Source organism: Odontesthes bonariensis, chromosome 21, assembly GCF_027942865.1.
Source record: "Odontesthes bonariensis isolate fOdoBon6 chromosome 21, fOdoBon6.hap1, whole genome shotgun sequence".
Taxonomy (NCBI): domain Eukaryota; kingdom Metazoa; phylum Chordata; class Actinopteri; order Atheriniformes; family Atherinopsidae; genus Odontesthes; species Odontesthes bonariensis.
The window spans coordinates 10690941-10718370 of NC_134526.1; the positions used below are offsets into that span (position 1 = coordinate 10690941).

The 27430-nt window shown below is 39.1% G+C and overlaps 3 protein-coding genes across 15 annotated transcripts in view; 1 reads left to right on the forward strand and 2 right to left on the reverse strand.

Annotated features, from left to right (window-relative positions):
- Nucleotides 1-723: 723 nt before the first annotated feature.
- mlx (MAX dimerization protein MLX) lies at nucleotides 724-7407 on the reverse strand. Its single transcript, XM_075454427.1, has 8 exons — nucleotides 7245-7407; nucleotides 6312-6348; nucleotides 6081-6170; nucleotides 4152-4261; nucleotides 3930-4032; nucleotides 2555-2654; nucleotides 1999-2200; nucleotides 724-1904 (listed from the first exon to the last, which is right to left on the reverse strand). Exons 1-8 carry the CDS (start codon nucleotides 7281-7283, stop codon nucleotides 1848-1850), a joined length of 738 nt encoding a protein of 245 aa, XP_075310542.1. The 5' UTR covers nucleotides 7284-7407; the 3' UTR covers nucleotides 724-1847.
- A 612-nt stretch (nucleotides 7408-8019) lies between these two features.
- Nucleotides 8020-21313, forward strand: fmnl1a (formin-like 1a). The gene is made up of 25 exons (XM_075454532.1): nucleotides 8020-8621; nucleotides 12079-12162; nucleotides 12520-12606; nucleotides 12704-12777; nucleotides 13690-13773; nucleotides 13865-14008; nucleotides 14581-14689; nucleotides 14943-15019; nucleotides 15107-15200; nucleotides 15568-15642; nucleotides 15738-15848; nucleotides 16862-17011; nucleotides 17128-17229; nucleotides 17927-18509; nucleotides 18603-18727; nucleotides 18855-19057; nucleotides 19159-19393; nucleotides 19476-19544; nucleotides 19624-19704; nucleotides 19789-19918; nucleotides 20013-20176; nucleotides 20265-20366; nucleotides 20444-20533; nucleotides 20682-20796; nucleotides 20916-21313. The coding sequence occupies exons 1-25, from the start codon at nucleotides 8436-8438 to the stop codon at nucleotides 20978-20980; spliced, it is 3339 nt and encodes a 1112-aa protein (XP_075310647.1). The 5' UTR covers nucleotides 8020-8435; the 3' UTR covers nucleotides 20981-21313.
- A 111-nt stretch (nucleotides 21314-21424) lies between these two features.
- srcin1a (SRC kinase signaling inhibitor 1a) overlaps nucleotides 21425-27430 on the reverse strand; it is a 103493-nt gene continuing 97487 nt past the window's right edge. For 12 of the 13 annotated variants that reach the window (XM_075454524.1, XM_075454529.1, XM_075454522.1 and 9 more), the window contains one exon: nucleotides 21425-27337. In XM_075454524.1, the coding sequence (XP_075310639.1) occupies nucleotides 27332-27337 (6 nt within the window). In that variant the 3' untranslated portion in view covers nucleotides 21425-27331. The remainder of the gene's footprint in view (nucleotides 27338-27430) is intronic. The other variant, XM_075454520.1, reaches the window with a different exon arrangement.

Consider the following 27430-nt stretch of genomic DNA (forward strand, 5'->3'; position numbering starts at 1 on the left):
GGATTTTTTTAAGTAAGCGACGCACCTCCACGTTATCAGTGCTAGTGTACAGTAATTAATAAATTATAAACAGCATAGTTTGTGCCTGTATAAGCTTGCCCATAGGAAACCGTTTCATGGCCGAATATCTCAAGAGAGCAGCCAGACGCCTCTCGAATATCTTCGGAACAGCTCCAAATGTTCAACAACAAGCAGGGGTGAGTAGAACATCATGTTATAATGTGAAATCAAGGGCCCAATGTCAAAAAACCGGTCTTATCCTTTAAGCTCAACAATGGCAACTCTTTAAACCATCTTTAAGCATGAAATAGATTTCATTGGCTGCACAGAGAGGGACCATTGCACAGCTCTTCCCTACTGGGGAGAAAAAAAGACATTCATTTACATATTAACATTGTTTTTTTAAAGAGATATCATCTACATTCTCTGTCAGTTGGGTGTTTAGGTACACTTACCTTTTAAAAAAAATCAACTATTCTGTTTTGGTATATATTCTGTCTACATGTAAATAGTGTGGTGGAAACAGGAATAACTCAAAATGTAGTCCAGTTCCAGCTGTAATGCTACAGCAGCCTCAAACTTAATGAAGTCCAAATGAAAATAAACTTTGTAAAGTAGACTTTGCTGTGTATGACTGCATCACATTTTAGAAGTGTAACTAACAATGTGGCCACTGAGTTGACTCGACTTTGACAAATTATTAAAATATTCAAAGAAACGAGACAGGATCCAGAATCATTATTTCTACAGTAAAGATGGACACAAAATCAAACCCATAAAAAAAAAAAGTTATTTAGAAATGATGTGTTTTCACTGATTACAGAAGTTTTTAGTTTCAGATTGTTGGTTCTCTTAGACGTAATAAAAATTACACCAGAAAAAAAAGTGGAACAGATCACAAACGTCTGACAGCAAAAGTAAACAGCATTTAAAAAATCTACACTTTTAACACAATCATCTCCCAAATAAATTATTCAAACACATGTGACTAACATCTGGTCAAGGACGAAATCTGAAATCTACTCAATGCTAGCTATGGAACTTGAACTACAATTTGTCTCTGAAACAAACTGAAAAACAATCTTTATTTAACCTGTCAGAGATGAGACTTCACTGGTCTTTGTCAGCTTTATATAGACCCTCACCTTTTGTTACAATAAAGGAGTTCAAAGTGAACCTCAGATGTAAAGCTGAAACGCCACAGGAGGTGAACCTGAAAGCACATACCGTAGAACTGCTTGTAAACCTGCAGATAATGACATGTAGCGGAATATTTTTAATTATCTGATAAGATTCAGGAGTGACTTAAATGTTTGCACGCTGGAGCTGAGAGGAGCCCTTTGCTTCAGCATTAAGCTACACAGTTATGCTTACTGTGAAATTGCGAGACACGCAGCAGACACTCAGTTTACTCAATCTGTGAGGAGTTTTGTTTGAGACCTCCCCGTGTTATGGTTTTAACACATCTCAAATGGGGCAACTCCAGTTGCTGCATAGCGATTACAACCAGCTCCACAGTAATCTGCCACTATGTTGAATTTAACACACACCATTATTTCATTAACTTGCACACTCATGTGTTTTCTCAGCATTTTAGAATAAAAGTCAGATAAGGCCAAATTAAATCATAAAGTTATCCGTTGCCAGCATTTAACTGCTATGTCCAAGGCAGCTTTTCATCTCTGCCCACAGTGTGTGACGAGGTAATCCAAATGCAGTCAGGGAGGCACTGATGAGCTGAACTGAGCGCTGTGGCAAGGCCTGAAGCTGAAGTTTTTACTCCATCCTGAGAGGCACGAGTAGATACAAAGTCCATTTCTGGGACTCAACCAGAAGTTTCAACTCGATCAATAAAGCTGACCATTGAGCTGCCGGAGCACTCCAACAACAAAATCCCGGAGAGTCTAACAAAGAGCAGAGGAAGCACAGGAACAGTAATTATCTCAGCAGAGTGAAAGCGTGAGCCGCTGCATTCCATTCATCAAGAACAGCCCTTACCTGCGGCTTGCAGTGCTCCTCGATCCAGCTGAAAACGCAGGCGGACAGTTCCTGAAAGCTGCTCACTGAAACAGAGCTGCTGAAAGACACAAACAGGGAGTCCATGATGTTCTGAAAGATGTTGAACTTGACCTGGTCAGACACCTGATCTTCACCCTGCTGTGGGTTGTTCTGGTGGGCCTTCACGATGTGCTCATAGTTCCTATTAAGAAAGACAAACACTTTAACTGGCATTGCAACATATACAATTCACAGAAAGCTTTTTAATAGAGAAACCCTGAACTTCAGTGACTCAAATAACCTGGATTGTTTGATAACTTCTTAAATATTTACAGAAGATCTGATTTTCTGAAATGAATTTTCCATTAAAGCATTTTTAAACTTTATTTCCCTACTGGTCAACATTTCTTTTAAAACCCAAATTCATCTGCTTGGAAGCAGAACATTCGTGCCTCTGGAATGCTTAGGTTGCAAAAAGCAGGATGTGAAGAACGTCTCGAAAAAAAAAAAAAAAAAAAAAAAAGCTTATTTGACTAAGTCTGAATGCCCGTCTCACGTTTTCATGATCTTAAGTGCCATCACTTCTTTTCTTAGGACAGAAACTTCCTCTTCTTGCTTCTTCTTTTCTTTGTGAAGAAAATGGATGTAGTCAATTGCTAAAAAAAAAAAAGTAAAACAAAGAAATGCATCAGTGAAAGAAATGTTTACAACACTGAAAAGACATTTGGCATATTTACTTCAAAATCTGTTTTACTGCTGAATGTGAGCATACAGGACTGGATGTATGAAGCTGACTAATGACAGATACACAAGTAACCCCACAAGTTATAAAAAAAATAATAAATAAAAAAAGAACTTGCACACGATATTCTATTGGAAAACCACACACTTATTAATCAGCATGGCATCATTGCTATGCTAATGCACAGCGATACTCATCTATGAAACCAGTTCTTAAAGACATAAAGACCTGGATGACTGAAATCTCTGCTTCTAAATTCAGACAAAACTGAAGTCATCGTCTTTTTCTCGAGGTTTTGCTTTTTTATTGGCTCACTGTTAAATCAAGAATATCATTTTAAATGATTCCCCTCGCATATAAAGCTCTTAATGAGCATCATATCTTAAAGATCTCTTTGTTAGATTTGTTCTGAACAGAGCACTCACACTGCAGGTTTACTTGAGGTTCCCGGAGTTTCTAAAAGTAGAATGGGAGGCAGAGCCTTCAGTTTTCAGGCCCCTCTCTGTGGAACCAGCAACCCGTTTGGGTCCAGGAGGCAGACACCCTCTCTACCTTTAAGATTAGACTCAAAACTTTTCTGTTTGACAAAGCTTACAGTAAGGGGTGGCTCAATTTGACTCGACTATGATTGTAATACTATGATTTGGATTACAATTGGTTTGAATTGGACTGTATCTTTGAAGTGTCTTGAGATGACATATGTTGTCATTTGGTGCAATATATAAATAAAACTGAATTAAAACTGAAATGTTGATCTTTAATAGATTGGCCCTGTCACAATGTATTGATCAGCTCGTGCAAACAGCCATTTGTCAAAGTGATCTAACATTAATAAACTCTGGTATGTATGATGCAGTAGTGGCAAATATTATAAACTAACCAAATAAGAACCCCTTCCTCTTCCAAAACTATAGTTTGCAACAAACATAAAAGGCACTCTCAAAGGTCCCTGTTTGTCCCCCGTTGTGCCACGGCTGCAGTGGGGATGGTGACCTGTGGAGTCTTTGGAGGCAATTTATTTGCCAATAGTAATAAAAACACAACAATTCGCATTTGAATACAATTCTACACTAAGTAAAACACATGGTTATGGATATCAAAGTGGATTCCTATCAGTCACCAGATCAGACACAACATTTCAAAGCGTGCTGTTAAAGGACCTAAACAGGTTCCGTTAGCCACATCTTACTCTTCTGCAGAATAGTGGCCTTGCTGATCTTTTGTGCTCCAACTGTGAACTCCGACTGCTGCTGGCAGGTGGGCACAATCGTCTGCAGGTCATCATAGCCTTTCTGATGTTAAAAAGATTTGTAAAGCAAAGGTTAGACAACTCTAAATGCGTTACAAAGTGCATCGCTTGTCTGAGGTAAGTTAAAAACCTGCATCCATCTGTAATCTTCTGTAGCCTTACCTTGATGGCATCCCTGCGCTTTTGCTCAGCCTGCGTGTGCGCTTGTCTCCGTCGATCTTTATACGAGTCCTTATAGGATGTCTCATGCCTATAGTCACTATCTTCATCATCTATTTGGGATCATATTCAAGAAAAAAAAAAATGAATCATGTTGAAGTCATGACTAATCTACAGTATGTCACTGGTGCATAATCACAATTAATCAACATTTATTGATTGATTTCACACACAAAGTATAAAATTGTACATGCATTGGCTTTCTCAAACTAATTAAATTACACAGAAATGAGGAACATGCCGAGTTATTATTCATTCTCAGCAGAGACATTATTTAATGCTTCAATTAAATTACTGACAGAGCATTAACAACAACAAAAATCATTTTTAATATAAAAAGTGGACGACAGCTGTGCTTGTAATGAGGGCAGGCATCATAATATGAAGTTTACATATGTGCAGAGTAGTTTAACGCTCTGTCAGAGTACCTGAACATTCAGAACGTGCATATAAAAGACTAAATAAAAGAATCACCGGCAAGACAGTTTGTTTTTGTTTTTTAAGAGGCAGGTAGTAAAATGAAAAAAAAAAAATATGTATTTTATATATAATAAGATATACATTTACAAAAGCATCAACGCCAATTTTGCTGCCGCAGTCGACAGCACTGCAGACAGACACACAACCCCTCCCCTGACTGGCAGCTGAACACGGGGACAAACGGCACAGAGCTTCTGCTGTTGCAAGCACAAAACTAACTTAACATTGTATTTATTGTTTTAAGGGCTTCTTCTATTCTTTTTAAATTGTCATCATACATATTATGAAACTCCAGGAGCAAGCAAGAATCTGTGTGTGTGCAAAAAATGTAGTCAAGTGAAAATCTGATGCCTCAGAACTACAGTGCATGTGCAGTAGGGCTGCAACTAACGACTATTCTAATAGTCAACTAGTCACCGACTATTGAAACGATTAGTCGACTAATCGGATAATTATTAATTTTTTCTTAAATTTAGCATGAAGTTGCTTTTATTACGTGGCAAATGATAAACAAGAAATATGGGTACTTCAATGAAAAATGCATCTTTTATTCAACTTTGCTGCTGATTCATACAAAAAGTAAATAAAAATGTCTAAAACCAATTAGGCACAGTGCTCGGTCAGTATAGACATAAATCCTTAAACAAATAAACCTCTGTCCATTTTTTAAGGACAGGCAAATGTGTTTTTATAAAAAATAAATCATTAATTACAATCAAGTAAAATAGAGAAATATATTTGTCAGGCACAGTCAGGCATAACGTTAAAGCTCTCTTTTAAAGCGAAAAAACGCTTACAAAATGTACATCAAAAACAAAACGGAGTCAGACTCCGTTTCGTTCAACTGCCCGACGTGTTTTCTCTTTAAATGTTCGTGCATCACCGAGGTGCTGCTGTGATACGCAAGGTCTGCTTTGCAAACCTTGCAAGTAAACTTTTTATATATTATACCAAATACCAAACTGCTCTTTGATTTCATATGACGGGTTTAAAGTTAAAGGATTATTTTTGGTTTAATTAAAAAAGGTTTTCTTCTTTCTTTTTTTCTCCCCGTCAACAAAACTTTTCTGTCACATTTTTCCTTTTGATCATTTCTGTCATTTATCTGTTTATGGCTAAATAAATGATTTACCAGTAATCTGTGAGTAACGCAGTCACGAGGAACATAATGTTTTGAGTGTGCTGAATTACAGTTGATTTTAGCAGTTAAAGCACCAGTGCTGCAAGAGGAAAATTAGTTTGAAGCCATTTATTGAAAGCACTTTATGCCTCCTAATTAGTCATCTTTTCCCCTTTTTCATCTGTGGTAAGAAAAATGTTAAATTGAAATATTGAGTATTGTGAGATCTCTGCAAAACACAATTCAAATCCCTACCATAACAAACACAATACCTGTATTTGGCACTGAAGAGGCACTTGTTGAGCCAATGCTGTTTGCTCTGGATACAACACTACCCTTTCTGGGAGTTTCAGCAAAGAAACCTAGAAACACATTCATTGAAGGATTTTTGAAAATTAGATACACGGGCATCAACATAATCAGAGACCAAAAAGTCCCCGTTTTCAAACAGCAACATTAACTATTATGAGAGAAGACAAGATATCAGCTGACAGAGTACTCACTGGGGTCAAAGCCACTGTCGCTGAAAGCACCGTCTGTCTGTCCAGCCATTACCAAACAGCAGTGGAAGGCGAGGGGAGAAAACAGAGACTGAGATGACAAGGTGAACATGTGTGCTGCCCTAAATATGCTGACAAAAGACCAAGTGCAAGCCAATCTAAACCCCCTCCGAGCATTGCCCTCATTCGACCACTTTTAGTATAAAAGGGGGTGAAAAAGGTGGCAAATTAGTGCTTCAAGCACAGATTTACTGTTTTATCTAGGGCACCTCCACACAATAGTTTTTTTTTTTTTTTCTAGTTTGTGGTTCCAAAGATAAGAACTTTATTTTTCAATGACTACGATAGGAAAAATCCTGATAATGCTTTCTGTGTCAACATCAAGTCTTGCTTTCATGAAGCTTTCTCTCTTCTTCACTCGAGCCATACTAAAACAGGATCTATGAGCAAAATTTTAAAATAAAGAGCCGTATTTTGGGATATCTGAAGTAAAAATGGTATATTCTAACGACATATCACAGGGGTATTAATTTACATGTGAACTGACTTTTTTTTTTGTCTTTCTTTCTGAAGCTGCAGTCTTTAAGTAAAAAGAAGAAGTGCATTTCACTTTTGGATGAGTTTTAAAATAAGTCCACTGATTTAAATATATCTTTCAATGTTGAAGAAGACCTATCTCACAAACAAGTGAACATTTATATGGGAAATGCGATTTGCATTTTCCTGGCGCTTTGTTTACTTAGCTAGCTTGTTAGCTAACTAACACAACGTTAACGAACGTCATCAAGCTAACGCTAGCTAGTTTTGGAGCTATCAAAGCTTTGTTTTCACACAACGTTAGCAGAGCTTCAGCGTTTTGTCAAGTATGTTACTTATAATTGCTGCCACGCACAAATACACAGTAATCAATTTGCAATAATAATAAAAGTGACTTACTTTCCAGTGGTCCTCCGGAGACGTAGTAGGATCCGTCATTTTGGAATGATAAATAAGTAAAAGCAGTGCTACCTTCACGTACGTTTCGTAAATTCAATCTTTATTTTTCAAGAACTAAGTAACTTTAGACATACATGGTCTTAGATTTAGCTTTACTGGATTTAAATCTTTAGTTTTGAATGCACTATGATGTATCTCAATCGAACAGCAACGTATATACGAAGGCTTAAACGTAGGCTAAGAGAAACAATGGATATTTATTTTCCACTGCATTCATGGAACTGCCAACACCCCACTGTGTCCCAAAATGCAGCACCATAATATGCAGTAGTTGTCTTTTAACGCATGGCGACGCTGTTTCACAATTCTTGTTACTGTGGACTTTACCTGTCTGACACAAACAACCTGCAATCAGCAAGATACTTGGAAAAACCCCAAGAGAATGAACAACTTCAATAAAGAAATTTTGATTACATGGTTAAGTGGGGTCATTGTCTTTTCTTGGTTGTAAATGTTGCATCTGCAGCTGCGGAGTTAAAAAGGGAGTTTACTCAAAGCTGCACACTCAGCTTCTTTTCAACCCTGCATTGCTTTACGTTTGTCATCACCCACCTTCTGCATTCACGTTAAACTTAACGGTTACCATGTTTATCTTCCACCCCTGTTCTCCACCCCAGATTCTGTTGCAGTCGTACACAGGAAGTTACTCTTCTGCTTTTGTGCTTCTGTGGTTTCTGTCTGTGTTACAGAGTGTGTCACACTCCCCTCTCCTTCCTCTCAAACACAGGTCTCTGTGCTGTACTCACCACAGAAGTTGTCAACGAGTGTAGAGAATAGTTAGTGTGCTATTAGTAAGTCGTTTTTTCTGGTTTTTCTGGTTTTTATCGTTTTTCAGGTCCTAACAAGATTTTACCTTATTAGGTACTTGCAGACATAGGAGTTAATGACAGGGCAAACATGAGGGCAGCCCTTTTTTTCTCATCATCCACCCTGTCCATATGACAGAGGGAGAATTGGTGAACTCAAACTCAATGTTCCTCACCTTGAAGGCCCAGGACTTGGTTTGATTTAGGCCTTCTTTTGTCATTTGGAGCGATCACCTTTTTTTCACTTTGTTTTGGAATACACTGATTTCTTTGGAAAAGGGGTTTGTGTAAAGCTTTCTCCCTGGATTACTTTTGGAGATTAGTGATGGGGAATGCGGCTGCAGGGGGCTTGGAGCAAGAACCAGCTGAGGGCCGAGAGGCCAGGAACTCAGTTGGGGCAGCTTCAACAATGAGCGACACCCCACCAACTTTGCAGAAGAAGCAGTCGGCTCCCCCAAAACTTCCCATGCCCCCTGAGGAGGAACTGGAGGAGCGCTTCAATGTAGTGCTGGTAAGTGGCTAAGGTAAACACCTTTACTGCATGTAAAAACAATGAGGCTATAGATTTCATCATAAAAACTGGAGAGATTGATGATTGTGCAAGATATTCAGAGGCAGAGAAATAAAAGACTGCATTGAATTATAAAGTTATCAACAGTGACAAGTATTGAGTCCTGCTTGCTCCCATTTGTGTTACCAAAAACCCATTTTACTCGAGTAAAGACTGTGTATGACGTCAGCCTTCAACATTGTAGTCTTTAGGAATATCTAAAGTAATTTGTCAAGATTTCTAAAAGTAATGAGCTACAACCTGTCATTTTGTTAGGGTTACAAATGCACAGAAGGTCATCGATGACTTTCTTTCCTTCTGTTATATTTGAAAAAATCAGGCGAGGAACAAGGTTATCAGTGCCCACATGAGTTGTTGGCCCCAAAGGGAAGTTGAGCAATTTTATATATGAAAGAGCATAGGACCGGAAAGCAAGTGTTTCACCATTCTCTCAACAGTCCAACAACAATTCAAAACCTGGTGATTGATACTTATATCAATTGAATTTTATATATTTGTCATAAAGATGTTGTAATATAGTGTCCAGCAATTCAGGGCTGCTTTTAATTATATTTTTTTAGCAAAAAAATAAAAAAATCTCATTTATCAATTTAGGATATCTCTTAGGTTAAAGACCAGCTTTTGATTTCTTGATTTGGCCTAATTCATGTAACTGTGCACAAAGTGGTCCAAAAATGTAAGCTTAAGAAAACAAGATTAAAAACAATGATGTCATTCTGGCACATCTTAGTCAGTAAACTCAGAATCAGAAACAGGGATTCTGCATAAACACATAAACATAAAACAAATCAATCATATTCTGTATTCATCTTGAAATAATACAAAGACAGTATGTCAAAACTTAGATATTGTTTTGTTTCTTGAATAACGGTTCATTCAGAATTTAATGCCACCAAAGCCCTTCGAAAAAGATCTCACAACTATCCATCCATTTTCTATATCCGCTTTATCAATTCAGGGTCATAGCAGGGCTGATGCCTGTCTAAGCTACCACTGGGTGAGAGGCAGGGTATCTCCTGGACAGATGGACCGTGCATTACAGGGCTAGCACAGAGACAAAAGAAAAACACGCACGCTCACTCGTATTGTCAGTTTACACTCACAAATTAATCTGACGTGGATATTTTCGGATGGTGAGAGGAAGCTAGAATACTTTTTTGAACCAGGAACCTGTCTCTGAGGTCATAGTTCTAACCACCACACCACCAGGCAGCCCCATCTAACAACATTTAAGCTTAATTCTTCACAGGTCAATAACATTACTAAAAAAATGGGGCTGGGAAGGTGCTGCCGCCTTCTCTTTTGGCCCATGTTCATGTAAGATGGCACGAGAAGAAGAGGACAACTGTCCAAGTGGTCCGACAAAAGAAAACTAAAAAAATTTTTAAAAATTAAGGCCGTCACTTCCTCTGGATTAAAGTACCATCCAGCCTGTTCTCAGCACCCATGATGGAATAGAAGTCCATTAGTACACACAGCATAGATGACTTGCATATCTACAGTATGTATAGTGGCCTAAGTAATGCAGTACAATAAATATATGGGTTCTGAAGCAACATTTGCTGCCATCCCGACATTATCCTCTACAGGAAGGTATTGCTAATTTCAGCAAGACAATGTCAAAGTCCAGAGTCAGAGTACAGGTGTTAAACTGCAGCATCTTAACAGTCCAGACTTGCTATCTCCTGAAAATATTTGACAGATTATGGAACAAAACCATAAATACTCAAACATTTAAACTGCTGAAATTCTATATCAGACAAGAAAACCATTTTTAAAAGCACTGTAACAAGAACAATATGCTGTTAAAAGAACTAATAATGTAACACAGTGGCAAACATACCCCAAGTCCTATTTTAGATAAAGACACAGTAACATTTAATCAGTTTCACTGTTTGATAAGTTGACTTTTTTGCTATTAATAATTCAGTTTTTTAATGTACATTGTACATAGCATCTTCTTGAAACAGACATGCATTAGTTAGATATCAATCTAAATTGTGTTTTTCTGTGTAAACAGAACAGTTACACTTATTGTAACTAAAAAAAAAATAAATAGAGTGAAAGGCTAACAACCCTCCAACTACTACTATGTGCTTCTAAGAATGAGCTCAATATGGCTGAAAAAGTTCAGCTGATTCTATTTATCATTGCTAGATACTGACATGTATGCTTTGACGCTTAAAATATACCTTATGGCTTCATACAATGTGACAAAGCTTGTTTGTGGCTGCTTTGACGATGTTTATTTCGAAATATGTGGATGAGAAATTGTGTTCTCCCAGATAATCAACAAAGATGTTTGTTGCTTCATGCCTGCTTTCAAGGGTCAAATGAATGCATGACCTCACTTCCATTTATGTCATATATTTCCAATATAAACGTTTCAGAAAGTGGATGAATTGTTTGTATCAAAATATCTGCAAAAAAAGGACAAGTGAACCCTCTCCATCTTCACTTCTACATGGTTTCCCACTAAACGAAAAATCTTTTGTTTGGTCTTTTACCACAAACCCACAGCAGGACTCCACCCTTACCCCACCAAGGATAAAGCTCAACTCCTCAGCGTCAAAGCAACAGGCCGTTTCCGTTTTGCATCTCCTTTTTTTTTTCTTTAAATGTGTGAAAAGAAACGACAAACCGCTGCTTGAGTGTACATAAGGGTAGAATCAACACCACACCCAGTTTCGACTGAAAGTTTTTGTCTTGTCAGTGTGTTTGGTACTTTGGATCAGGTAATGTTATTCTTAGTTTAGTTGTATGAAAATTTGTTCAAAGCAAAACATAAGAAAAAATTAAATAACTCTTACAGTGGGAAGAATAGCACTCATATCTGGAGTCAGACATGGCAGGCTGATTTTAGTAACTCAAACAGGAACCTTGCGTGTGAGCATTAATGTCAAGTCTTCAGATACTTGAGTCAAATTAAACTGAAAGAGTATGGAGGTGGGGGGGGTTCTTGAACTGAGCCTAGGTATAGAAAAGGATGGGTTGATTTTAAAGACTGATACATCAACAAATACTGCAGTATTTGACTTACGCTTTAGTCATATTGTCTAAAATAAGATCTAACAACAATAGTTTAATTAAATTCACAAGGACCGTGGTCAAAAATATAAATTTTTTGAGGTGCACGGTATCCACTAACAACCTTACAGACACACACATATGTAAACACTGAGTCATCTGCTTCCAGCAGGTAGTTACCGCTTTTCACCAAAAGTTCCTTTGTGGTTTTGTACATTTGAATATTGTTGCATCAGCAGGAAGGATGAAGAAATTACAACATGCAGAACTACAGTGCAGAAGTTTAGTGTGACAACTCGGTGATACTTTTATTTGACCCGAATCTTATTTGCTCTAAAAACCGCATCTCTCTTTTTTTTGTCTCTTTCAGAGCTACATGAACTTGCCTCCAGACAAACTGAAGCTGTTGAGTCAGTATGATAATGAAAAGAAATGGGAATTAGTTTGTGATCAGGTAAGAGTTTTTTATCTGTACATAATGTATCATGGTGAAACCTCAACCTACGTCATGACTCTGTAAAGTAGTCTTGCAGTGGAACGGAGTTGATGAAAAGTATGCAAACACCCAAAGAAGGTCTATGTGGTGTGTGAAGTGTGAAACCTTTGCAGCAGTCTCTGTGGTGGGAAATTATAGAAGCGTTGGCATGGAAACAGAGAGCAGTTTGTGTGTGTTGCATTGACTAACATAGGCAAGAATAGCTTCACAGTCGTGCACAGGTAGATGTGCTCCTAGTCTGAAGATAATTTTAGGGTTTCTGACATAACTAATGCTGTTGCTTTATTATGCTGTCCGTGAACCCTTCACCTCCAGGAGCGTTTCCAAGTGAAGAGCCCTCCATCCACTTACCTGACCAAGATCAAGAGCTTCTACCAAGATCAAGGAGGGGTGTCTCGCAGGGTCAGTGCAAATCATGCCCTTTCCTTCAGGTTTAATAAAACACTTATTTTCAAACATGTGCAATGAAGTCTTGAAATAATCCCTTCTGGTTCTTTAGTTAAAGAAAAGGATCCAAGATGCCACTCAGGTCCTTAAAAACTTGGAGATATCCCTTCGCACGAATCACATTGGGTGAGCATGTTGAGTTGGATCAGACTCTGTCTGATGTTCATTTGATTATTTAATGTGTAGTTTTATGAAGTTTGTAATTAGTCTTTTTTTTTTTCTTTTATAGACCTATTCAAATGTCAATTTCAGTGTATTTTTTCAGGTTAATTTTGCTTGTTTGACGTGATTTTATGTGTTTATCTCATTCTATTTTCACAACACTTCATACAAGCAATAATTCAAGATGCAATATGGAGTTTTATCTAAACAAAATGACATTATGTTTACATTCCGTACCACCATCTTTCAGTTAAACAGGCAGTGAAACCACTGGCAAAATTCTTCAGCAAGCACTGCTATGCCTTTAATTATGCTAATATAAGCTATGCAGACTACTGCCAGAGTACAGCTACAAGTTTTATCAACCACTAATACTTGCACAACTTTTACTGTTGTGTTCTACACATACTGTAACAGCTGGACTAGAAAGTGGAGTAAGACATGATCCAACCAGTCACTGATTCTGCCTCCAACGTCTCATATACGTTTTCTTTTTACTAGTGAGGGCTTTGAGACTAACTGAACACCACACTCTTCCTTCTATAGCACCACTAGTGATCAAAAACAACATAGAATGCCTGAAATTATTGTCTTTAATGATTTCTGACCACATTCACTGACCATTTGCCTTTTCTTTAATGACCTTCAGTCAAATAAAATTCCTTAGATATCAGAATATTACACAAAATATTAGTACTCACACCAGGAGCAACTAAAAGTTAGTTAACTGGCTCAGCTATGGCATTCATATAACCCTAAATATCTAGCTTGAAAGGGTTAGGGTTAGGGTTGGGTTTACATCCAATCTGGGCATAGAATATATGGCAAAATATCAATCAGTGTATAATTTGTCATGTTTTGTTGTTCTTTGTGTAGATGGGCCCAGGAGTTTCTCAATGAGCAAAATAAAGGTTTGGATGTTCTGGTGGAATACCTGTCTCATGCCCAAAGTGACACCTCGTGAGTACTAACAGAGTATACAATATTACAATCTGCTGGAGCTCTTGCAGGGAAAAATTCATCACGAAGGGTGTGTATCTACATTTTTCAGATTTGATGTGGAGAATGTGGAAAATGGTGGCACCCTGTTAGACAGACAAAAGTCAGCAGAAAGGTCAATGGAAGATTTAACCAAGAGTCCCAGCAGCAGCCATTCCCATGGGGTGAGCAGAGCTGCTCGGGCACTGACTGTAAGGTAAGAAGCTTCAACCATAAAAGGTCATTGAGATGTGGTGGTTCTAAGGAACACATCTGGTTGTCTATCACATCATGAATTCTCATTAAAAAGGAACTATCAGTACAGGGTAAGGGTAACACTGATCAGTCTGAAAATAAACTCATACAAAACAGAAGTGGTGTGATGGTAGCATTCTGAAACTTTCAGATGTAGGTAGTGTAATTTTCTTATAGAGCTGTGTCAAAACTATGTATTATCATTATAATTTTTTTTGTGTAATTACATTTAAGTTTGTTAAATGTTTGTTGCTGTTACAAAAAATCTCAATAAATGGTGACAACCCTAACTGATTTGCCATCTGCAGATTTTAATGCTAAACTATCTAACAGACATTAGGCTTTGCAAACTAATCAATATGCCTCTAACATATATACACACATATATATGTTGATTGTATAGAAATCCTTCAACCACAATTCACCTGTCAGACAGACACAGTGGTTTCCCAAAATGATGCTGGAAGTCACTGTAACACGTGGCTACCTGTGTGGGCTGCATGCGTATTTTATTCATGTGTACACTTGTTACAGAATAAGCTCCACTCTGGTAAACAAGATGCATAAGAAGTCCCATTCGTCTTACCAGAGAGATGATGTGCATGTGTGCATTATGTGCCTGCGAGCTATCATGAACTACCAGGTAATAAACAATCAGTCTGAACAAGCCACTTACCTGTTTGCTGTCATTAAACTGTGCTGTTACTTTCAGGCTAGTGGATTAACAAAAACTAACTTCTTCCCTCTTTTGTTTAAGTTCAAACACACACAGTTGATGTTCTTTTCTCTGTCAAGTTAAAAAAAAATTGATATCTTAAACTGAATACAATTTTCTTGTATTTTTTATCGCATCAACTAGTTTGGGATTTCCCATTTATATCTTCTCTCTACTACAGTCTGGTTTTAACCTCGTGATGACTCATCCACGCTGCGTGAATGAGATCACCCTTAGTCTCAACACTAGGAATCCCAGGTGAGTATGTTTGTGTGTGAGACAATAAGTGTGTTATCTGTCTGTGTGTATTTACGTCTAACCCCACCCCCCCATGCACCGTCACAGGACCAAAGCCCTTGTGTTGGAGTTGCTGGCTGCCGTGTGTCTCGTCAGAGGAGGTCATGACATCATTCTTTCTGCTTTTGACAACTTCAAAGAGGTAAAAATTAAAAAAAAAAAATGTTGTTCTTTAAATTATCATTTCACCATATTGCAGTGGCCTCATGAGATTTCTGCTGTTCAGTTGTCCTATTATTGCAAACTTCCCCTATCGCATGACACATCTTGTGAGTTCCTCTCCTAGCACGCACTGTGGTCACAATTTTAGCTCATGTGTAACAGTCATGCATGTGTTCGTAAGTGTCAACTCAAGTATAATACAAAGGCATTGCATATACTCTCTGTATTTGTTCACTATGGTGGAATGATACGAATATTTAGAAATGTTTTAAATTTAGCATTCCTGCCCCCATGTGGGCATCAGTTAAAATGCATATTTGAATAAGTTTGCTTTTGTTTTTTTTAAGGTGAGCAAAGAGAGAAATCGCTTTGAGAAGCTGATGGAGTACTTCATCCATGATGACAACAACATTGACTTCATGGTAAGACCACAAATTCACCACCTGATCCACTGTATGCAGAAGCACTACAAGACTGCACATAACTAAGATTGAACCCAAATTTTGTTTGTCTACAGGTTGCCTGCATGCAATTCATAAATATTGTGGTCCACTCGGTGGAGAACATGAACTTCCGCGTTCATCTACAGTATGAGTTCACTCATCATGGATTAGATAAGTATTTGGAGGTGAGTTTATTAGAACAATCTCAGGGTGGGCCTAGTTTACTAGTGGTTTGTGCTCTTCCTTAATAGTAACAGAATATTTAAAGCTACTACATACAATATTCTTATAATAATGTGTCAGTTGACAATCAATAGCAGCTTGCAGGTAAGTGATATACATCTCTGCATAGCCTAATTTATTTGATCCTTTTTGCACACTAATGTAATATTAGCATATTAGCCAACAGGTGCCCAGTGAGAAATGCTTCAATCTCACAATTAACATCACACTAAAGATACCTCAGCAGTAGATGAAAAAGATGCAGCTTAAAAAACAACCGGCGACATGTCACCTGTCTAAAACGAAACTAAGAAAACTGATCAGCAGCTGTGTTTCAAAATCTGGTGTGTGAGCACAACAACAGATAAAATCATATGTAGTGGCACTGCAAGACACAGGTGAGTATAGTCAGCCATCTGTGTCAAGGGCCAAAACAAAAGTTCAGCTTACACTGCCGGTGTTTTCCTTTCTACAGAGCAAAGTGAGCTCTTACATTCTTCAGATTCAACTGGCAGGCCTTAGTCTTTTTGTATACCTTTAAAGCTCTCTTCTGAAACTTCCTTTTGTTTTAGTACGCCCCTTTCTTGTCATTTTCTGTCATACTGTGGCAGTTTTGCTATGTAGTTCTACACTGTAGTTGTCTGTAATTATCCTAATGCAGTTGCATTATTTGTGGGTAGTATTTTTGCCTGTAACTTGTGCAGAAACCATTGCAACCACGCACCCATGGGGTATACACAGGCACAATTTGCAGTGTTCACTTGAATATGCCCCCGTTCAATTAAAAGTTCATAGAAAATAATAATGAATATGCTCATTTTTAATCCATTCATGCAAAATACCATATTACAGACAATTACCTTAAACAAATAAATAGCAGGTTTTTCTATACAATTCCTTTAAAAAGTGGTAATTTTTTTCCTGCAATGTGGCTTAACCCTGTTTTTTTTTCTTTTTTTTCTTTTTTGTGCATTAGAATCTGAAACAGACAGAGAGTGAAAAGCTGCAGGTCCAGATCCAGGCCTACCTGGACAATGTATTAGATGTCGGAGCTCTGCTGGAGGACGCTGAGAACAGAGGAGGGGTGCTGGAGCATGTGGACGAACTACAGGAGCACAACATACAGGTCAGCCTGGAAATAAATAAACATGCAACTCAGTGAACAAAAAGAGGTTTTTGTGTTGCAGGGAGCATGAAGAATAAAGTGATGTTAAATCTGTGTGCCTGTGTACTACGTTACAGCTGAATGCCCGGCTTCAAGATATTGAGAATCAGACCACAGGGAGGGTATCTGAACTTGAGACTCAGCTCATGCAGGCCACCAAGGAGACTGAGCTGCTCAAAGTAAGTGCAATCTCATGACATATACAGTGTTTGATAAGATTAATAAGCCTTGGAAGGTGGGCAATCATCACAGTGATTTCTTTTAATTAGGTCACAAGGGTGGCAGTTGATTTAGTTTTAATATTCCTAATATTAAAGTAAAAATCCAATTATCTTGAATATGTAATAACAATACGACTAGAGCATCTGTAGCTGTTAAATAAATGTCTAAATGAACTTGCATTTTCCTCACTGTTAGCAGCAGAACCTGGGGATGATAAAACTAGTCTTTAGTCAAGACGGAATATCAAAAGTTACAGAAAAGTAATTCAAATTCAAAGACCCTCAAGTATGGATGAAACATATCAGTCAAGATCATGTTGACATATAGGTCTATAGCTTGGCAATCATGGAATGATGTGCCAAAAAAGTTTGAGCATACATTTATACCTGCTTAAGAATGGATTTTAACTTGTGATTTTTTACCTTTCCATCCACTACCACCACATGGTCAAAACTTAGGTTTGTCATGTGTTACCCCATACTGTAACATGCTAAGGCTAATCAGATGAAAACATTCTCATTGCCTGCCAAATATCTGCCTGTTGACAGTTGACAGTACAGTCCAGCCTCACAAACCTTTAAAACAGACTGTGTTTTGTGCAGTATGCTCCTTGCGCAGATAAGTCAATTTGATGTCTGTATTTGTATCTTGTAGGAAAGCCTGCGAGAGTCATGTTCCCAGGTTAGCACTTTGCAGCAAAGAGAAAGAGAGCGGGAGCTGGACAGGGAGAGAGAGAAGGACCGGGAGCGTCTGAGCACTTCCGTCCATCAGTCGACCTCCGAACTGGAGCAGAAGATGCAGGAGCTGCAGGACAAGGGACTGATCCAACTGGGACGCAACGCCTCAGGAGGTCTGGATATCCAGGTTATGCCTGTCACAGTGGTGGAATACATCCAAAGCCCACCATCAATCACCCAGGCAGGCATTTCTGGCTCTGCTGATTCTACCTCCTCAGCATCCACCCTCCCTTCTCCACCTCCTGGCGGATCAGGGCAGACTGCGTCTCCTCCTCCACCACCTCCTCCACCAGGGGTTGTGGCTGTTGCACCCCCTCCTCCTCCTCCACCCCCTCCTCCACCTGGAGCGGGTCCACCTCCTCCTCCTCCTCCTCCGCCTCCTCCACCTGGTGCTGGACCCCCACCTCCTCCCCCACCACCTGGTGCTGGACCCCCGCCGCCACCTCCTCCACCTGGTGGTGGACCTCCACCACCTCCTGGTGCACCAGACGCTCAGTCTGGTGAGAATTTTAACATAAATCTGAGACCTGATAGCGTTATTACAGCAGAAATTGTGTGTTTGACAAATTCTCTTTGTTTTTGTGTTTCTTCAGGGCTTAAGGGCAAGAAGCCCATTCAGACAAAGTACAAGATGCCCTTGTTGAATTGGCAGGCTTTAAAACCAAACCAGGTTGCGGGCACTGTCTTCAACGAGCTAGATGACGAGCAGATTTTAGGGGTGAGGTCACACATCCTCAAAATTTCACACTCACGGCCCACTATATAAGTTTTGATGTGACCATTGAAATGAAAAAAAACATTTCCTTTCTCTTCTCCCTCTTTGGCTTTTGTTCTGTCTACTTCAGGAGTTGAACATGGATGTTTTTGAGGAATATTTCAAGACGAGGGCCCAGGGTAATCCAGCAGATCTGTCCAAGATCAAGAAAAAGATTGTCCAAAAGGCCCCCAGTAAGACATCCTTGATTGACGGCAACAAGGCCAAGAATCTGGCAATCACTCTACGGAAGGGTGGAATGAGCCCATCTGCTATCTGCACTGCTATAGAGACGTATGTGATTGTGTTGGACAAACCATCCTCCTCATAAAGACATTCATCTTGTTCGCGTCACATAGTTATGCATACTCTAACCCTGATTATTGTTTAAACAGGTATGACCAGCAGTCTTTATCCATAGACTTCCTGGAATTGCTTGAACACTTCATACCATCAGACTATGAGAAGAAGCTTCTGGCTAACTATGAGAAAGAAGGCCGTCCACTGGAGGAGCTGACTGATGAAGACCGATTTATGTTGTGCTTTGGGAAAATTCCTCGTCTGAGCCAGCGAATAAACACTCTCACTTTTATGGGCAACTTCCCAGAGACCGCCAAACGCCTGCAGCCTGTCAGTTTGTTACATGCGTTATAACTTCGGTTGGAAGAAATGTTAACGAGCTGTACTGATGTTGTTTTACCTTCATCTACAGCAACTGAACTCCATCATTTCTGCATCCATGTCCATCAAGTCTTCAACAAAACTGAAAAAGATTTTAGAAGTAAGTAAAGTTAAATAGAAACGCTGATGTGGCTTCTGAATGGGAGTTTTTGCTATTCACCTCTTGGGTTCCCTTTCAGATTGTTCTGGCGTTTGGTAACTACATGAACAGCAGTAAAAGAGGTGCAGCTTATGGTTTTAGGCTGCAGAGTCTGGACCTTGTAAGTAGCTTTTGTTTGCATTCTTGCACTTCTTGCACTTACAGGAAAATTTAAATCAGCTTTCTCACTGTTTCTATGTTTCAGCTGTTGGAGACTAAATCCACTGACCGCACACAGACGCTTCTTGAGTTTATCACTAATATCATCCTGGAAAAATACTCCGATCTGGCCAACTTTCACACCGAGCTTCACTTTGTGGACAAAGCAGCTCTTGGTACACACACATACACATACACTCAGGCTGGCAAAATATGCATCTTGTCATTTAATTAGGAAATGTGTTAAACTCTTTTTGATTCCTTTGCCAGTGTCCCTGGATGGCATTTGTCAAGATATCCGCTCCTTAGAGCGAGGAATGGAAATGACCAAGAAGGAGTTCTTGGTTCAGGATGATAGTCCTGTGTTGAAGGGATTCATCAAAACAAACAGTGAACAGCTGGAATCATTGATCAAAGACAGCAAGACAGCACAGGTGGGCTTTTTATTCATTTAAATCTCTCATGCACTTATCAAAAACATATCATATTCTCACACAGAGACATTTGCTGCTCTTTATCCAGGAGGCTTACGTTTCGGTTGTGGAGTATTTTGGAGAGAATCCCAAAACTACGCAGCCTTCCATGTTTTTCCCCTTTTTTGGGCGCTTCATGAAAGCCTATAAGGTGAGGGTGCTTTTCAAGTTTTCCTGTTAAAATTGTTGCAATCTATGCTAACAGTTTTCCCCCATGACTGAATGTAGAAAGCACTGCAAGATATTGAGCAGAAAAAGAAAATGGAGAGCCAGGAGGTGAAGGAGTCACCATCTCCAAACAAGTCGGGAGGGCAAAAGGTATGATATAAAATGTTTAAATTAAAAGTATGCATTAATACCTTTTTTGTTGTTTGACAGCATGAATTGTCTTAAACATGACATGCAGTCCAGAGTGCAGAAAATGTGAAATTTATTTCAAATTTCCGTTTAATTTGTTCTTTTCTAGGGCCCTATGATGCCTAAGATGCCTCAGATGGACCTGATTGCAGAACTGAAGAAGAGACAGGTGAAGCCTCCAGTACGCGAGGGGAAGGATGGTGCTCTGGAGGACATTATCACAGGTACAGTGTCGTGTGGAGGCACATTGTTAGATTTTAAATCTGCATGCTGGACGCTTGATGTGTAAATATGGGCAAAATTCTGCCATCGCTTCAGCATGTCCGTGCTTGCTTTTCCTCAGATTTGAGAAACACACCATACAGGCGGACAGATGGTCGTCGGCCAGCACAGCGCCAGGACACTTAAGCCGCTTCTGTTCAAGAATTTTTTTTCCTACAACTGGAATTAAACTCAAACATACAACCAAAAGAATGAGCTTTAATATGTGCTGTACATACAGTATATCCAAATATATCCATAGCCAAATGGCAGCATGTATTAACAGTATTTTGTGTGAATTTGTTTTGTAAATAGAAGTTAGAGGTATTTTTGACATTATACAGTTTAGGAATCTTAATTCCAAATATTACAAACAAACAAGTATTTCTGTGGTACCTCCATGGTGTTTTTTTTTTTTTTTTAATTCTCACACTGTTTCCATTTAATCAATTTTTAAGTAAAACCCTTTTTTTTTAACAAGTTGTGTCTGTATTTGTGTCTTCTTTCTCCATAAGAGGCTTGATATGAAAAGTGCTTCACATGCGGGTAAAAAAGAAATAAAAGCAGAAAACAGAAAGTGACATCAGACTATACAAGAGAGCTGCACTTTATTGGACACACAATCACAGCAAATTATGTACAAAAGTAGGCAGGTTCAACTGCCTGCTGTCTTCTCACAGGAAAAACACACACATTTCTCACAGAATATTGTGGCATCCACACTGATAAATTAGTATTTCCAGTATCAGTAGGCATTTAAATTAATATAGAATTATATCATAGATCTATTTTCTGTAATATTCTTGTTCTTATATCACACTACTCTACAAGTGGGTGAAACACTCTGTGGAAAGAGTATATCTTCACTGGTGACTTCTCTGGTTGGGGTGGCTTTCAAGCATTCTGACTCATAGACGTTCAACACTCTTAGCCACTATCGTCATCGTCACATAACTTCACAGTAAGACTGAACATGCCCGTGTCACAGATACCAAAATAATTTGTCTCTCTTCATGTTTGTAAACCTCTAACATAGAACCACGTCTCCATTTTTTCTCATGTTTTTGAGAAAACATGTAGACAACATTTTTTATCGACTGCACCGTGCGTTTGCTTGAGACATTACATGCATTGTTTTGTATATAACTTTGAACCCATCATCATAGTTTATTAATAAAACATCTTCTTTTTGACATAACAATTGGTTGAACTTGCTAGGATTGACTCGACCTATATACAAGTCAATTTTGTTTTTATATTTTTGATGCCAAGATTTTTGAACATCCACACATTCATGTAAAAATCTCATATACATACTATAGAATGTAGATTTGTTATTTAGAAAGAAAGAATACAATGGCAAAAAAAGATAACATTTAACTTTAATTTAAGTTCATACAACTCCACATTATCATCCCTTATTTATCCATCTTGGTGGCTTTTACAACCTTGATAGTTTAGCTTAACTGCTACTTAAAGCCACAAACTGCAGCAGTATAAGCAATAAAATGTACATCCACTAGTTGTCTGAACTCTTCTGCACTGAGCTTCCACATTGCTGCCACTCTTGTTCACATGCTAACATGACAGAGAAAAATTAAAGCCAAATAACTTACTTCTGTCAAAGCAGCAAGGCCTCATATGTAGCCTTTGGGACCATTTCACAGTATTTACTACAACATCTGTGTTTCTGACCATCTCCAGCATCCCTAATACCACCTGAATCTCAAATACAGAATGGGGTGAGACCTAAAAAAAACAAAACAAAAACTGATAGTAGCAAAATAAGCCCCTATACACTGGCACTGGTCCAGCCTGTTACACCTAAAAGTGACCCTTCACGTAAGGTGCCAAAGGTGCAGATGAGCTGGACGAGCATTTTCAGGGATAAGCTTTTCAGAATTACATAAAACCTAACTCAGTGTTTGTAAAGAAAATCCTAGAATTTTAACATAAACTTTAGTGTATATTACAGAGGCTAACAGTAATCTATACAGATATTTCAAACAAATATAAAAATGTTCTGCATATGAATAAATCATCTCAGTGTGAAATGTAATATCTCTTTCAATGAATTAAAAAAGAAAACTCTGTACAAAATGGTCACTAATATAAAAAACTGAAGAGATGATGACATTTTACAGTATATAATTTAATCTAGGCCTAAATATATATCACATTTTCTTCACAATTATATCATACACAAACATCTCACTTAGATATATTTATATATGTATATTTCACCTATGTTTTGATTTAAAGTTTGCATGAGATTTTCTGATTGCCGGAGGCATCCACTGAGTGTGCTCAACATGCCCGAAGCCCCCAGCCACGTTGAAATCACAGCCCAACTTACCCTTATCTTGGAAATAAATGTCAAGAAAGAATTGTCACACATTTCTGGGTGGGTGGCTTATGCTACCAAGCCTGTATACTTCCTTCTCGACGCTCACCAGATGCACATGCAGCAGATTTAACAAGGAGAGTTGTGGATTAAAGTGGAATAGTATGAGTAAATGAGTTTCTCTCATTTCACATCACGTAGTAAGAGACCTAGGCCCTGAACCTGCCCTGCAGACCTACAGAGCAACCAGGCTGAAGCTTACTTTGCTGTGCTTCTGCACACTCTTAGAGCCACCGCTGTAACCTGACACACTCTGCATTTCAAGTGTTGTTTTTCTCTTTTCTCCAAAAAATGGGAACAAGCCAGTAATTTCAGCCTCTTCTTTGGGTAATAGTGTTATTCTGCCAGTGCTGCTAATCTAAGACTGCAGTACTAGAACATTTGGGGATTTCTGGCAAGAAAGTCTTACAGGCACTGGGAAAAACATGGTAACAGGTCCTTGAAGACAAACAGGCAGGAGTATGTCAAAGGCAAAAAGCACTAGTATGGTAAAACTGAATGAGTGCTAATTACATATTGCATGTATCTTTCATTATTGAGGCCCATCAAAAACTAGTAACCAGTAACCTTGAGATTTCTGTCTTAAAGACACCAACAAACTGAAGGTGACAGGGAAAGAACAGCTGAGTGGTGTCTCTGACTGTCAAACCTCTCTCATCTCTTTGGGTTTCTTATATCACGAGTGCTCTTAATGGAGACAGGGCAAGTCAAAGCTGGCCTCTTTAAAGTAACCTTCAAACTAATCCCCACTCCTCACGCTGCCCACTCTTTGACATGAAACCCCTTTATATGTGTTTTGATCTCAATCCCATGAAGAATCAATTTCACTCAATCATTCTGGCGAACAGCAGAAACTAATCATTCAAGCTGTGGCTGTTTGTTCAACCTTGTCTCCTTCCAAAAAGGCAGCGAGTAGGAAAAAGCTCATGACAGGCAGCTTCAAAACAGCTCATTTTGAAGGATTTACACATAAGAAAGACATAAGACAGAACTGTGATGCGCTTTAAATAATTGAAACTTCGACTGCTGTAACAGAAAAACACCAAAGGTCTGCATTGACAACTGTTTAAGCTTTGACCAAGTGACAAAAGCAAAGCAACATGTGTAGCTGTTCATTTGAAGCTTTGTGCTTATTAGAGTTAACCAGATTTATAAATTCTGATTTCCAAAACAGTGGAGACTGTGTGAAATCTAATAAAAAGGATGCAATAATTTGGATATAATTATAACCCTTTACCTATGTAAAAATTGTTCAAAGAGAATAGCAATGTTGAAAATGATTCTCCGAAATCTTAACTGATGCCAGAGGAGATCAAATGTACTTTTAAAAGGGAAATATATCCTTTTATTTGTTTGAAAAATCATTGGAGCCGATCAGCATTAATCATGCTTCCCAAATGTGCAAGTTACTCATGCAACATGCACCCAAATTCTACCACTGGTGCTGGCTTTTTAACTAAGCTCTGATCAACACAGATAGTCCCATTCTGTCCTCTTTAATCTTAATGTGTTTCCCACTTCACCTCATACCATATCAAAGAAGCTTGAGACCAGAGATAGACACCTTTCTGCATCTTAATATATAGAGTTTTTATGGTCGTGTTTTAACTTGCATTTCTTGATGCATTTCACAGCCATTCAGTTTTAATTTTGAATTAAATAAGAAGGATTTTGTGTTTTAGGTGAAACTGTGCTTTCTTTACATTTTTATATTCTTCTCTCAGTCCCTTCAAGGGCCAAGCAACATCTAATGTTTAAATATGTGCTGAATAACATTCTTAATCTTTGAGATACACATAAAGTGTCAACAGCACACTACAGTGAAAGATAATGTACAAACTACATAAAACTCAGCAGCTTCTGCAGCAAATTAACTCTGGACTTCAAAAGACACAAGAATCTCAAAATACATCTGTCGATCTGTAGATCAGAGTCCTTTTAGGATGTAATCAAGTTCTGGTCTAAGTGGCTTAAATCACCTGCGTACTCTTTATCAGAGGTGCAACAGATCTGACTTCAAATGAAGATTTGCTAAAAGAAACAGTTGTGGAGTCTGAGCTGTGCAGCTTGGCTTTACATGTGCATGTGTGACAGACTGTGTGTGTAGGTGTGCTTGAATCTTTGGGATGGGTTTTGAAGTCAGGTGCTAAAATGCCAGAGCAACCTTTAAGATGCTACTGTAGACACATCCTGATTGTCATAATTATCTAGTTAACACACATATACAGGAAATCAACATTTGTATACAAGTCATGATTTGCATTTTTCCCTTCTGTTTGTGAAACTGTGCGTCCTTGTTCTGTGTTTAACAGATGTGCTGTTTGAGGGCCGCTCATTAAAGTGTGCTTCTGTGAAAGTACTATAATCTGCGTTTTCAATTAAACATTTAATTTTTTTTCACTGTTCCTAATTAGTGATGCATGGGATTCATTTGCGGAGGTGCATATAAATAATTAAATGCAACATTACGTTAGAGCAGACTTTGAGACGATGGAATGTACAGGGCAGAACAATCATGTGAGGTCTTTACAGTGTGTACAAACAGAGGGGAAAATTTAGCACCAATTCATAGTTTAAAACTCAGGTAATGCAAGTAATTAATGCCCTTTTAACACAAAATAGCGAGAAACCACAATCATCACCTTTATCATCATCTCTTTTTTAAATCATTTTCTTAGCAGACTCACAATCTGCCAGGTGATGCAACATTATCCTGAACACACATAACTATTGGACTCACATTGTGATTATTGCAGCTCTATTTTCTATTATCACGGCCTAAATATTTTAACTATACCACGAACAACCCACTGAATGAGGGCATGTGAGAGTACGTCCGAACACAACAGCTTACAGGCAGCTGGTGGGAGAGGAGGCCCGTTAGTGTGCGCTTTATCTGGGAAGCCGGCAGTATGACTGTGTGGGTGAACTGCAGGGGAACTGTGGAACCAGATCAGTGTAATAATCTTCTCCAAGATGAAGATCGAGGCTCCATTTTCAGTGAAAACAGAAAGACTGCAGACTGTGAGTCCAACATCGAGGGGAGGAAAATGAGAAAAAGATAGAGCTAAAAAGTCCTGAAGAACATACAAGTAAAAAAATGTTTTGAGCAATGTTGTGTTTTCTTTTTATGGTTCATTCAGTGATAATGCTTCAACCGCATTCTCCCATTTCCTCCTCCTCCTCCTGTTCATCACTATAAGTTGCCACGGGTGAGGTTACTGATTCTCAGGCTTGCTGCCACCATCCTTGCAGTTGTTGAGGCTGGGGCTGTCAAGGCTTCGTCTGCTGGGCTTGACAACCACAGAGGAGAAGGTAAAGGAACTCAGAGGGGCGGGAGACGATGGAGACAGAGATGGAGTAGGGGTGGTGGGTGAAGAGGAAGGTGAAGAGGTAGTGGTGGGTGTAGAAGAGGAGGACTGGCTGCTGGGCAGGGAGGAGGCTCGCTGCTCACGTAGAAGGCGGCGTTGACGAAGGGCAGAGGAGAGAAGCAAGGCCTCTGCGCTCAGGCCAGAAGCAGACAGGCTCGCCAGGAGGGCTTTCGCTTGGCTTGAGGAGACTGTCAGAGAGGGCAGTGCCCCTTCCTGGTGGCTACTCCTTAGGCTGGGGGCAAACGCTGCTGCAGGAGAGGGCAATCGGCCTGAAAAAATGCCTGCTTTGAAACCAGCTAGGTATGGTTCAATACTGCCTGTGCTGCTGGTCCCATAGGCCTTCAAGTAGAGCAGGGACACAGAAGACAGGAGAGGGTGGAGGAGGAGCGCAAAAGATGAGGTTTTCAGGGGTCAAAGTGGGAAATCATGAAAAAAATTGGTCGTGTCTGGGCACTGTTGCCTGCAGCCTCTTCCTTTAGCATTACACTCAAACAAACCAGTGCATGCTTATACATAAACACACACACACACACACACACACACACACACACATACACGCTCACATGGACCTACAAGCGGACCGAGTGGATTTCAGAATATATTTTGGAGTAAATGCTGGAGATGTGAAAGGAGCTGGTAAAGTAAAGAGGGAAGGTAGATGAGTGCATCTCAGTAGTCAGGTGAACAGGAGGAGGAGGAAGTTGAGGAGGCTGGGCAGGTCGCTCACTGCTGCAGGGAGATGGGCAGGTCGGGAGGTGCAGGACAGCACGGGTTCACAGAGGATGATGGGGGGGGGGGGTTAGGTTGCACCACAGCAACAAG